Raw genomic sequence first — 12,341 nt, 5'->3', positions numbered from 1 at the left:
GGTGGTGTAGTCGGCTCAGTTGGTGTACTAAATTTGTAATTCAATTGATTTGCTAAATCTGTAATCTTATTACATTCATGGATAACTTGGTCACACATAACAAAAGAACTTGGGGCATCTCAGAGAGCTGAAATGGGTTTAATATTGTTGTTTAATTTGAAGATAGAATCATTTGGGTGGATTAAACAAACCATTTTTAATTTTTTTTTTTACTTTTCTATGAATATATTTCCCCTAGTATTGTAAGGAAAAAGAAAAATACTTATGAAAAACTACAAATTCTTAAAGCCCCGAGTGTCTACTTTCATATGAGCTTCATATTAACCATGACAAAGATATTAAATACTGAACATGGACACAAAACCTGGAGCAAACTCCATTTTTTGAACTGAAATTATCCAGGCAATGGGAGAGTTTTGTGGTGGACAAAAATAAATATAGTCCATCAATTCGAAACTCCACTGGAGAGGAAATCAGAGAAATATTCAGCCAAGAAAAAAAAGCATGCTGTTCCCTAACATCCATGATAAGCTGAATAAATGGACGTCCACACGAGGCAGACATTGGACTGCTCCATGCTGAGGAAGTCAGGGAGCTTCATCGGTTTTTCACTGACAGCAAGAAAACTGGAGAACATTTAATCAGTGTGGTGCTATTTAGGTCAAAATGCTTTATTTTAGAGTGTGTCTGAAGGTGGGAAAGGTTTTTTAAAATATACAAACTACAAAATGAACCGGAATAATGGAATCAGCTCATTTTAACCTGAGAGGAATAAAAAAAAAATGCTATAAATATTCTATAGTTGTAAATCTGAAACACAATTGAATTGGGGGAAAAAAACTTCGTCACATACTGTCAGTCTACAGTATTTCCTCCCAACTTGTGGCACCAAGACCAAGATTTTATTTATTTATTTATTTCCCAGATGTGGGGGAAACACTGGTTTAGTGGTTATTATGTTTGCCTCACACCTCGAGGGTTGTGAGTTTTATGTTCTTCCTGTGCTTCCTCCTGTGGGTTTCCTCTGGGTTCTTTGGTTTCCATGACCCAGTCTAAAGACAAGTATTGTAGACAGACTGACATCTCAAAATTGTCTTTAGTTTGTGATTGTGCCATGTGATGAGTTGGCACCAAGTTATGTAACGGTATATATATTTGCATGAACCGTATTTGTTTACAAAACCATCTTTGTTTACAATTACACATTGTAATATAGAGTATGCACACTGTTTGGCACTATTTTGTGTATTTGTCCTGTAGTGTTCTGTATTGTCTGTTTGCACTGTCTATTGTCTTGCACTGTTTGCACTAGTTTGAACACAATGCACTTTATGTGGCTAGGACAACTTATTTTATGTCCTTAGCTCTGTGATGTTTTATTTCACTATGTACTGCGTCAGCTATATATGGTTGAAATGACAATAAAAGCTTTGTGACTTGACTTTAATTGACCCTTTCCAAGATCTGGACCCAACAATAGCTTGTTTAATACCAATAAACAGAATTAAACTTTAAACAATTTTCCACAAAAGCCAAACTGCAGAAAGTGTGTAAAAAATGTGTACAGAACTATTTATGTTATAATCTATGTGGGATGTGGTAGCTTAGTGATTAAGGTGTAGGACTACCAATCGGAAGGTCGTGAGTTTGAATCCCTGGTCCATCATACTGCCACTACTGGGCCCTAGAGCAAGGACCTTAACCGTCAAATGCTTAGTTCTATACAATGTAAGTCACTCTGGATAAGTTCTTGTGCCAATTTATGTAAATCTAAGAAAAGGGGAATTATAGGGATATTAGTGACGTCAATTATCACGTTTTTGTTAACTTTTTATAATGAATACTTTTCTATCTGTGAAAGCAAATGTAACTCATTAAAGTAAAATTATTTCCCTTTTTCTACTTTTTACTTATTGATTTACATGCAAGGCTTTGTTGGAGGATACCAATTACGTAGTTCAGCAGAATGAAATATAGGCAATGCCCTGCAGCTTTTTCAATGAAAAGGACGTGTTTAGAGAGCAGATCTCAGTCAGAGATAATCAGCATAAATAATGTGAACTCTCTGACACACCAGTCCAGTGTGCGCTATTCAGATTAGGACATGTTATAGGCTGTTATTTGGATTCTGTGTACTGAGTGCATGTGAGCTTCATAGAAATACACTCAATTTCTTTTCATGTCATATATGCAAAATAATTTTGACTTTGTTCAATGTTAATTAATGACAAAGGAGAGATGGCATCAATCTAATAACAAAAAATGGTGGATCAGATATCAGAGAACAGAAAAGTTTTTTCTCCTTTATGAGGATATGTTTACAGATTAATGTAACTTAAAATTGATTCATTTAAATGTATACTTTATATTCATTTATAATGTCACATCTAGCACCCAAAGAAGGCTAGATTAGGCTAATTTACCATTACCCCCAGCATGCCAGATGTCCTAATCACTCACACCTGATTTATGTTATTCTTCATTATCATCCCTATTTAAATTGTGTGTTTCTTTGTTAAGCTTTTCTTGTTATAATATTCTTGTGTTGTTGTGTGTGCACACCAATATTTTGCCCAATGTCAGTCTGTATGCTATTGATTCATACTGTAGTTTATGTTTATGAGCATTATTTTCAGTGTTGTCTTTTGCTGTTTTGTTAGCACTTTAATTCATGAATAATCTACACGTTCATCCACTAATTGTTCAGTCTGTATTTTTTCACATGTACTGCAGAATATACAGTATGTACACTGGTTTATTGTAGTATGTACACTGTATTGTTTTTTGCCTTGCACTGTTTGTACCAGGTTGCACAGATGGACTTTATGTGGCTAGGAATAACTTGCCTCTGTGGTGTTCTATGTAGCTCTGTTTTGTTTTATGAAGCATCAAGGTCCTGGAGAAACGTTGTCTCATTTCACTTTGTATTGCGTCAGCTATATATGGTTGAAATGACAATAAAAGTTTCTTGACTTGACTTGAATTTTCTTTTAGCTACAAAATGCTCATATATATGGTGGTCTGAGAAAACCCACTAGATCTCTAAATGGCTGAATCTGGGTGAAAATGAAAAATAACATCGGGACCTTTAGTAAATGTTTTAACACCTGAATTAAGAACTTTATTTCACTACAACAATGGATTTTATTTACTTTTAAACCTTACTTAGTCTGTCTTCTGGCAATGATTATGCTCGATATGTTTAATGAGGTCAGTCAGCCTGAAGAGATTCAAAAGTTTGCTAGCTACTCAGTTGTGTTTCCATAAAGTGGAAACTTTCAGCAAACAGAAACTGTGAGGTGCGTTAGCTACAGTAGTTATTGATCAAGTTGTTAAAAAAGCTCTGAAGACCCTAATGAAATGTTTGAAACATTAAAAATGCTAGACATTTATAGTTTATAAATAAGGAACATGTTTCAGGATGCGTGTAGTTTTGAGAACTATATAGTCAGTAATGTCAATAAAACATCAGGTTGCCACATGTAACACCAATAATGAATCATAAATGTGGGTAATCCAGCTAATTCAGGGAATTGATCTGGATGAGGTATGTTGAGTTCATGGATAACAAGAGGATGATTATTTATTGGCTTTCTGTGAGTCGACAAATCTTTGGACTTTGTCCTGCAATGTTTCAAGCACAGTGGGGAAAAAACCTGGACTCTCTGACACAGTGTCCATGACTAATCTACACACACAATCATGTCCCTCACCATCACTATTTATCAACCAAACATGGACTTTTATGGTATTGTGCAAATGTAGTATCTTTTAAATTATGGTTAAATACAACTGGTTGTATTTTTCTTTAAAAAAGAAAAAAAAAATCAGTATGTACTTTATTAGTATATTGTATTTATTTTTGTGAAAATGCAAAACATTTTTAAAAAATGATAATTCACCAGAAGAGCAACATAGTTTAATTCATAAAAATGCCCATGGTTTTTTCTTCATTATTATTATTTATTTTTTCTACATGCTTCTTTAGACATCACTGTTTGGCTCTTGTTCATAAAGCAGCAAATCAGATTTTTCCAGTAAATTTTAACAGATTTTTCCAGTAATTTTGCATTAAACTGAAAAAAGAGTGTTGTTTATGAGCTTAGTTAAAGTGATGAAAATAAATAAGCTTCAAAAAACAAACAGACAAAAACACTTCAGACCAATAAAGTGGAAACTTTTAGGGAACAGAAACTGTGAGGTCCGTTAGCTAGTTAGTTAATAAATCTGTGGTGGTTTTATGGACACTAGGGACAATTTTCCAGAGATGCCAATCAACCTACCATGCATGTCTTTGGACCGGGGGAGGAAACCGGAGTACCTGGAGGAAACCCCCGAGGCACGGGGAGAACATGCAAACTCCACACACACAAGGTGGAGGCCACTAACCACTAAGCCACCGTGCCCCCTTTACACAGTATAGTGGACATAAGTGTACATGTGGACATATGTACAGTGGACATAAGTGGTACCCCAATAATGGGCTGGCAAAAGGACACTGAAGGTGTTTCTTATTAACTTGGTATTAATGTAGTCATACATTCTCCTAATTATATCCAATATGAGCCATTTTTTGCAGTATTCATTTTAAATAACTTAAATAAAAAGTGAATAAAATGACATTTCCTGAAGATAAATCATAAATACATAAATATATTAATACATTACGTACATATCATTTTGCTCAAGTACTGTCAAGAAAGCTCTTGTCCTATTTATGCAGAAATAATAATGAATATGAAATAAATACAGTAGTAATGAATTATTAGCTAATTGCTCAGTACTTTTTGTGCTTTTCCGGTCCCTTCTGATTAAAAACTGCAATCTTTCTTTAAATTTTTCACCTGCTTCTGTTCCCTAAAGTTCAAAACACTAGACTATGCCAAGCTGGAACTTCTCAAATTGTGAAATGTCTGAATCAGCATTATCCATTCAACAAGAGTACACAGCTCAACAGGTATAAATATGTAGAAGCCAATCTCACAGATCAATCTCAATCTGCATATATTCTCTGTACAAAAAGTTTCCTCTTAAAGAAAAGATCATGAATTGGTACGTTTCTAATTTTCTTCTTTAGTACCTTAGAGATTATTCCAGAGTTAAAACCTTATTTAGGGATGAATCATGATGACAGGACAGGTTTTTTAGTATTGCAAGAAAGATTCGATGCTACACAGTGCAAAAGTTTTCATGTTCTTGTTCACAGGTTCTCTGGAGCTGTTTTCCTCTTCGGGTTAATGATCTGTCTAGCGACGGGACGTGAGTTGGACAGGAAAGTAGAACACATTACAGGTATGATTTTTAGTTCAGTATTTATTAATGAGTGTGAGGAATGTGTAAAAGTCTGGAAATGTTTTTAACAGATTAAGAAATTCCTATGATAACAATATAATAAATAACACAGTGGTGTTAACTTTTTAAATCTGACTTCACTTAAGTCTTGTCATTGTCTGTTTCTCACATGTGTAATGATTAAGCTTACACGGTTACAGCATCATTCTTGCATGTTGCATATATTTAAACCCTTGTATGATATCTCCTTTGCTAAGTACACGCTCCATTACTTTGAGTCCTACAGTACACTCGTGTTCAGATCACCTCGTATTTAGATGTTAGCCTGTTTCCCGATTCTGTCTTAGCCTAGCCTTATAGCCCTGCTTTTTCCTTGTTGAGACATTAATTTGTGTTTTGACCCTGTTGTTTTTTCCCTTTGCCAATTTTGCATCTGTTTGTTTGTATTTAATGAAGTGAAGCTCTTCTGCACTTACATTCTCACAAATTATTTTTAAATTATTCTCTCTAGTCTCATTCCCAAAGTACCAACATGCCTGGTTAAACATGAAAAAAAAAAAAACATTTAAAGACAATTGGATGCAGAAGTGTGTCTCATTCTCTTGCTTTAAGTTAAAAACAGACATCTCATCAGTTAGCAATTATCACTAATGGTAATGTGAAGCACTAGTGCAAATCAAAAACACTTCATTGTGGGACAATCATGTTAGTTACTTATAGGGAATTTTGTACCGCTGTAACAGTATTTATTTTCACTTGGTATGATTTCCAGTGGGGGGGACGGGGGACACGGACGGATGGTGGCTTAGTGGTTAGCACGTTTGCCTCACACCTCCAGGGTTGGGGGTTTGATTCCCGCCTCCACCTTGTGTGTGTGGAGAAAATTGTCCGTAGTGTGTGATTGCGTGAGTGAATGAGAGTGAGTGAATGAGAGTGTGTGTGTGTGTGTGTGTGTGTGTGTGCGCCCTGCGATGGGTTGGAACTCCTTTATGCCCAATGACGCCTGAGATAGGCACAGGCTCCCTGTGACCCGAGGTAGTTTGGATAAGCGGTAGAAAATGAATGAATGAATGATTTCCAGCAAAGAATAACCACATGTCTAAAGAATAACTGTAGAATGCCAAAGAAACAAACTCTAACATTAGCGCAATATAAGACAAAGCCTTTATTTCTAACAAATGCGTTACAGATTTTTAGGAAGTTGGGGTCAGAGAACAGGGTCAGACATGATACCATGTCCCTGGAGTAGAGAAGGTTAAAAGCCTAATAAGGGCAACCTGGTCGTAGAATTAAAACATAACCTTCTGTTCATTAACCCAAAGCATTAACTATTTCAAGATTTGCATGATTTACACTCTTATAATACTTCTTATAGGACCAATTTTTGTTCTTCAATTATTCATATTCACACTAGTCTTAATATTTATTGCTTGCATATATGGGACAACTAAAATGTCAACATTTCCAGTGATTATCTCTCTTACAGATGCACTCACAGCTTATCTTTTTAATACCAGGACGGAGCAGGCGTATGGTGGGAGGTCTCCTCACCCCTGGCCATGTTCCCTGGCAGGCTTTGGTGTACCTCAGTGACAGTAAGCTGGACGGAGGTATCGGTGGAGGAGCTCTGATCGCCCCTCAGTGGATTCTGACCGCTGGCAGGAATCTATTTGTGAGGAAGACACAAAAAGATACTAGAGGAAAAGAACCCTTGATCCCAAAAGTCTATCTGGGTATCGTCCAGCGTTCCAAAGCTGATGCCGCTACTGAGGTGGCGGTGGAGAAGGTGAAAGCTTCTCTCTATAAACAAGTCTATTGTAGATGCTTGTTGATTTAAGAAATGAGGACTGAACTACTTAATTTAGCTTTTTTCCATTTTGTAAACTTCCAGAATCCAAATTCCTTTATCCAAATTTCTGAGTTTTCAAGTACGATAAATTAGTTTTTGCCAGTTTTGAACCAAACATTTAGCATCTACCGGGTAGGAAAAGGGAATGGACTGGACTAAATAATATTTTTTATTATCTCAGTGCAGTCTTTGAATTGTGATCTGATTATTATTCTTCATTTATTATCATATTATGCCCAGAACAAGCCACTGATTCTATCTTATATATATATCTATGTATTAAAAAATAAAGTTATGTGAACAAAATTATACAGTATGGTGCTGGAGGGGCCAGTGGTGATAAAAAAGAAGAAGGAAATACCTCTATCCATCCATCTGTCCATTCATCCATCCATCTATCTGTCCATCCATTCATCTATCTGTCCATCCATTCATCTATCTGTCCACTCATCCATCCATCCATCCATCCATCCATTTCTTCAACCCTTTACTACTTAATCAGTGCCTCAATATTTTACCTTATCAATATTCTTTATTTTTACCCCAACTTATTACCTCGATATTTTTTTGTTAAGGCCACAATTTTTTATTTAAATTTCCACAGGATTGTAACTACTGCTGTATCTACCCCATCCTTCCTAATTTATTGCCTCATATTGTTCATGTTTTTACTTTAATTATCAAATTATTGCTTCTGTTTCCTAAATTTGCGTTCATTCTTATTTTAAACTTCTTTTCCTTCACTCCAGGTGTTTCTACATCCAGCTTTCCAGAATGCCTCAGATGTAGATAACGACCTGGCGCTGATCAAGCTGAAAGAGCCAGTGAGCTTCAGCGATACACTTTTCCCCATCCCTCTACCTGAGAAAGAGGACAGTCTGGAAGAGAGCGAGGGACAGAGAGGCATCATTGCTGGATGGGGTTGGGGACCGCTTTTAACGTTCTCTGAAAGCCTCAAGTTCCTCGCCCTTCCAATTTTCAAGAGTAACCACGATAAGATTTGGACGAACCGCACTGAATTCCAGGAGAACGTTTGTTATGGCGACGCAGGTGGAGCTCTGGCACTCCTTAACCCCGATACCAAACAAGTATATGCTGCAGGAATCCTTTCCTACGATGAGCCGTGTACTAGACACATGGAAGCTATCTTTGTGAAGGTCTCAGCGTATCTGCCATGGATTCACAGTGTGATGAGGGGTGACTCTGACAGGTTCTTATCTCTCCGTACTTCCATCATGAATAATCTGCTTTCAAAGTAACTATAGACTCTGTACAGTTCTGTGTAAAATTTATTATTTGTTTATCAATAAAGAAATATAATAGATAAAGAGTTGTTAAGTTGCTCTTTTATTATAAAAATACTTTAGTTCAGTCAGCGTATTCTTTCCTGCTACTATGTGAAAGTGAAAGTGACGTGACATACAGCTAAGTATGGTGACCCATACTCAGAATTCGTTAACCCATCCAAAGTGCACACACACAGCAGTGAACACACACACACACCGTGAACACACACCCGGAGCAGTGGGCAGACATTTATGCTGCGGCGCCCGGTGAGCAGTTGGGGGGGGTCGGTGCCTTGCTCAAGGGCACCTCAGTCGTGGCCGGCCCGAGACTCGAACCCACAACCTTAGGGTTAGGAGTCAAACTCTCTAACCATTAGGCCTCGAATTCCCACTACTAGGAGTATCAAGTTATCAGGACCAGGCCTACATATGGGTCATGGTTAATATGAATGAGTTACCGTCTGATTCATGGCCAGTCATCAGTTCAACACATTTTGATGTCATTTTGATGTCCCTAACATCCAAGCGCTTATGATATGTTGTGAAGTACTTAGAGTGGATTCAGTACATTCAGAATCAGAACCATATTCTGCATTGTAAAACTTTCAAAAAACTTTTAGTAACCTGTTTTCCAAGAAAAAACTAGGCTTCCAATCCAGTATCAAGAGGGTTGGCTGGAAACATTTGATTTTCACAGTTAAATTGGACCACTATTATTATGGATGTCAAGCACCAGTGTAAAATACAAGCCTGTTTTTTTATTAACCCTTTTGACCAGTACATTGGCATTAGTACATGTCCGTTCCATCAGCGATGGAAATTGACTTATCGGACATTTTCAGTCAGTATAAACAAATGAATTATTTTATGCCTGCAATTCTAATATAAAATGTGTCAGCACTCCATCACAACCAATCCTGTTGTAAGTGCTATGTTCACACCACCCTCATGCCTCATGCACAGCACCAGACCGAGTTAATTGTTTCATACCATAGAATATTGGTTATAGAATATTTTCAGACAATGGTCTTGTGCCACAGTACCTGATCGTTTGTACCCGTTTGGTTTTTCATTATTTGTCACACCTATAAAACGGTGCAGGCTATTTGGTATTACCTCAAGTACAAAAGGCTACAGCAGGGGGCATGGCTTTTTCCTACAGAGCCCCCACAGTTATGGAATAGCCTTCCAATTAATGCTCAGGACCCAGACACAGTCTCATTGTTGTCAGTTTTCAGTCCAGACTGAAAACATTTGTTTAGTGTAGCTTTTTATGCATAGCTTTTCTTAGGTAAAGACCAGGGGTTTCATTTATAAAACTGTGCGTAGGATCCCTACTAAAAGTTTACGTGCGGCCAAAAGCCAAAAATGGTGTACGCCAAAAAATATTCCGATTTATAAAACCGTGCGTACGCACACCTGTAAGCAATGTTCCCGCAGATGTGTATACGTGAACCAGCCTCATATCCCGCCCTGTACACGCCCATTTTTACACGCCCATTACACGGGACCTCGTTTCCTCTGCGCTCTGCTGTATCGACTTATGTAACCTGATGTATCGACTACCCATATTAAGTATACCATTCAAAACGACAGATATTATGGCACTCAGGGACGGCTGTGATATACCAGACCTATAGGGTGAGATGATACATTCCAATAGAATTATTTCATTATACAAAAAGTTCTTAGAGACAAAGTTGAGGATTACTTATAGTTTTTTTTATATAAATAATTTACCTGTCTGCCAATTCCCACTGGAAACAGCCGGTTGCCAAGAACCCCAGAGTGGTGAGGACTTGTATTTGGACTGGGATGGCATGGTTCCGGCGTGTTGCCCTCTCTAATACTGGACCCAATTCAGCACATAGATCCAAGAGCACAGCTCTAGGGAATCTAAGGGTTTTGTAATGAACACCGTAATAGTTTGTGTGAACACCGATTGTGTTTCATGACTGTATTTGCAGACCTTGACATTTTATGATATATGTACATTAAGGAAAATATTTCGTTTTTACACTGTGTTCTGCAGTTCCCTAATAAAAGGGTATTTCATGCTATTCTGTATCACATGTAGTCGCACCATCTCCTCCTGCGCTCCTGTTGTGGACAATGTGACTGTAAGGCAGAGCTGATCATTATCATACTTTTTTTTAAATCCATTTTGAATTACGTTTGGATTTTACTAGATGTATATAGCCTAAAACAATCGGCACAAATAACACCGTTGGATTTAATCTTCATGATAATGTGGATATAACGTATGAAATGGAGTGAAAATTAAATGTTCTTATAATCGTTCTTCCCTCATTTATTTTCTACAATCTAACTTCAGTTCACGATCTCACCATCCGTGTCGCCAATTCCCTTTGTCTCCAGAATGTGCGTACGCACAGCTCAAATTTTGCTTATACTGTAGGTGCGCACATTCTTCCGTCAAGTTTGTTTTTTATAGATCACAACCTTTGCGTGGGAACCGGCGTACGTACGTTTCCAGCCCCGTTTTGTGCGTACGCATGCTTTATAAATGAGACCCCAGAACTGGAGGGTTTATGGTCATAGAGTGTTTGGTGAACTGAGATGTCTGGATGCTGTCTGCAAGTCACTCAGGTGCCCTCATGTCTGTCACCTTCTCTCCCAATATCTTCCGGGCCACCCAGAGACTCTCACGCCTTCTTTGAACCACTGTTGCGTCAGCCAGCTTTCCTGATTTTTACTTCAGCAGGAAGAAATGAGTGTTGTGTTTGTGGTGAACTCAGAATTTGTGTTGACTCATTACTTCACTCAACTACAAACTGTTGCAGAATGGACATTATTTACGTTTACATTATTTACTGTCCAGTGTCACCCAAATTAGGTAGGATGAGTGAATTGAAATATTTTATAGAACTAAAAAAAACAACAAATTTACTCATAATATTTTAAAGCAGTTGTGCATGATGTGTTTCACTATCAAGAATGTGTGTGTGTGTGTGTGTGTGTGTGTGTGTGTAAATGCATAAGGCTTAAATCAATGGGACAGGAAGGAAATTGTAAATCAAGAGATAAGGTGATGGGCAGCTGAAGTGGGTGGATGTTTTTGCAAAGAGAAGATAAACGTCATGAAGCAGTATATAAGGGCCTGCTGAGAAAGTTCAACTGTTGCTCCATGGAAAGGCTCAGCTTTGTTTATTCTCAGTATAGGCTAATTTGGCATCAAAACCCTATGACTCCGAGAGACAGTACAGCAGTAGCTAGGATAGAAAGGTTTAGGGAGAGGAGTGTTGCTGTGTTTTAAGTTCTTTTTCTGTATCCTGTGAACCGACACACAACGTGTTTGCTGTTGTAACAGAAAAGCGGTTGCTTTATAATCAGGAATTCAAATCCCAACGATGTCACAGTCTGCATGTGCCGGGAGTCGAGAGACCAGAAATTGTCCTTTTGAGTAAAATTTTTTTTATCTAAAGGTGAGGAGGTACATTGAAAAATAGTTATAATATAAACCCAGAATAAAAGAGTTTGCTCATGGGTGTGTGTTGTGTTTACTAATAAATGAAGAGGAAATTCAGTTGAAATCTGAGATGTTTTATCTCACCACAATGCTTGAGAAGCATTCTGATTACTGCATTGCTTACTCGATCTCCATTCCCAAGTGACTCTCAAATTTAGCAAATCACACCGCAGACACTACGGGGCGGTTTCCCGGACAGGGATTAACACTAATCTTAGAATTAAATGCACATTTAAACTGGACATTTAAACACATTTAAAGTCTCAGACTTTCCTTAGTCTTAAACTATAAAGTCAGATTTCCTAAAGGATGATCAGAGGTAGTCTAGGTTTAAGTGATGGCATAATTTAAACCTGGCCAGAGGCAGGTTTAACTTAAGATTAACTGTTTTTGGCCTCCAGGTTGACATCAGCAAACGAAGAAA

At 37.6% G+C, this 12,341-nt stretch overlaps 1 protein-coding gene across 1 annotated transcript; it reads left to right on the top strand.

Moving 5' to 3' along the window:
* Positions 1 to 4,922: 4,922 nt before the first annotated feature.
* hp (haptoglobin) lies at positions 4,923 to 8,469 on the top strand. Its single transcript, XM_060887006.1, has 4 exons — positions 4,923 to 5,052; positions 5,207 to 5,292; positions 6,810 to 7,078; positions 7,891 to 8,469. Exons 1-4 carry the CDS (start codon positions 5,045 to 5,047, stop codon positions 8,398 to 8,400), a joined length of 873 nt encoding a protein of 290 aa, XP_060742989.1. The 5' UTR covers positions 4,923 to 5,044; the 3' UTR covers positions 8,401 to 8,469.
* Positions 8,470 to 12,341: the final 3,872 nt, after the last annotated feature.

This window comes from Tachysurus vachellii, chromosome 1 (genome assembly GCF_030014155.1).
Source record: "Tachysurus vachellii isolate PV-2020 chromosome 1, HZAU_Pvac_v1, whole genome shotgun sequence".
Taxonomy (NCBI): domain Eukaryota; kingdom Metazoa; phylum Chordata; class Actinopteri; order Siluriformes; family Bagridae; genus Tachysurus; species Tachysurus vachellii.
This window is presented reverse-complemented; position numbering and strand designations above follow the sequence as displayed.

Coding starts and splice junctions, on each gene's coding strand:
- hp (XM_060887006.1), top strand. Junction 5,293..6,809: donor GAAAGTAGAACACATTACAG/GTATGATTTTTA, acceptor TTTTAATACCAG/GACGGAGCAGGCGTATGGTG. Junction 7,079..7,890: donor CTGAGGTGGCGGTGGAGAAG/GTGAAAGCTTCT, acceptor CCTTCACTCCAG/GTGTTTCTACATCCAGCTTT.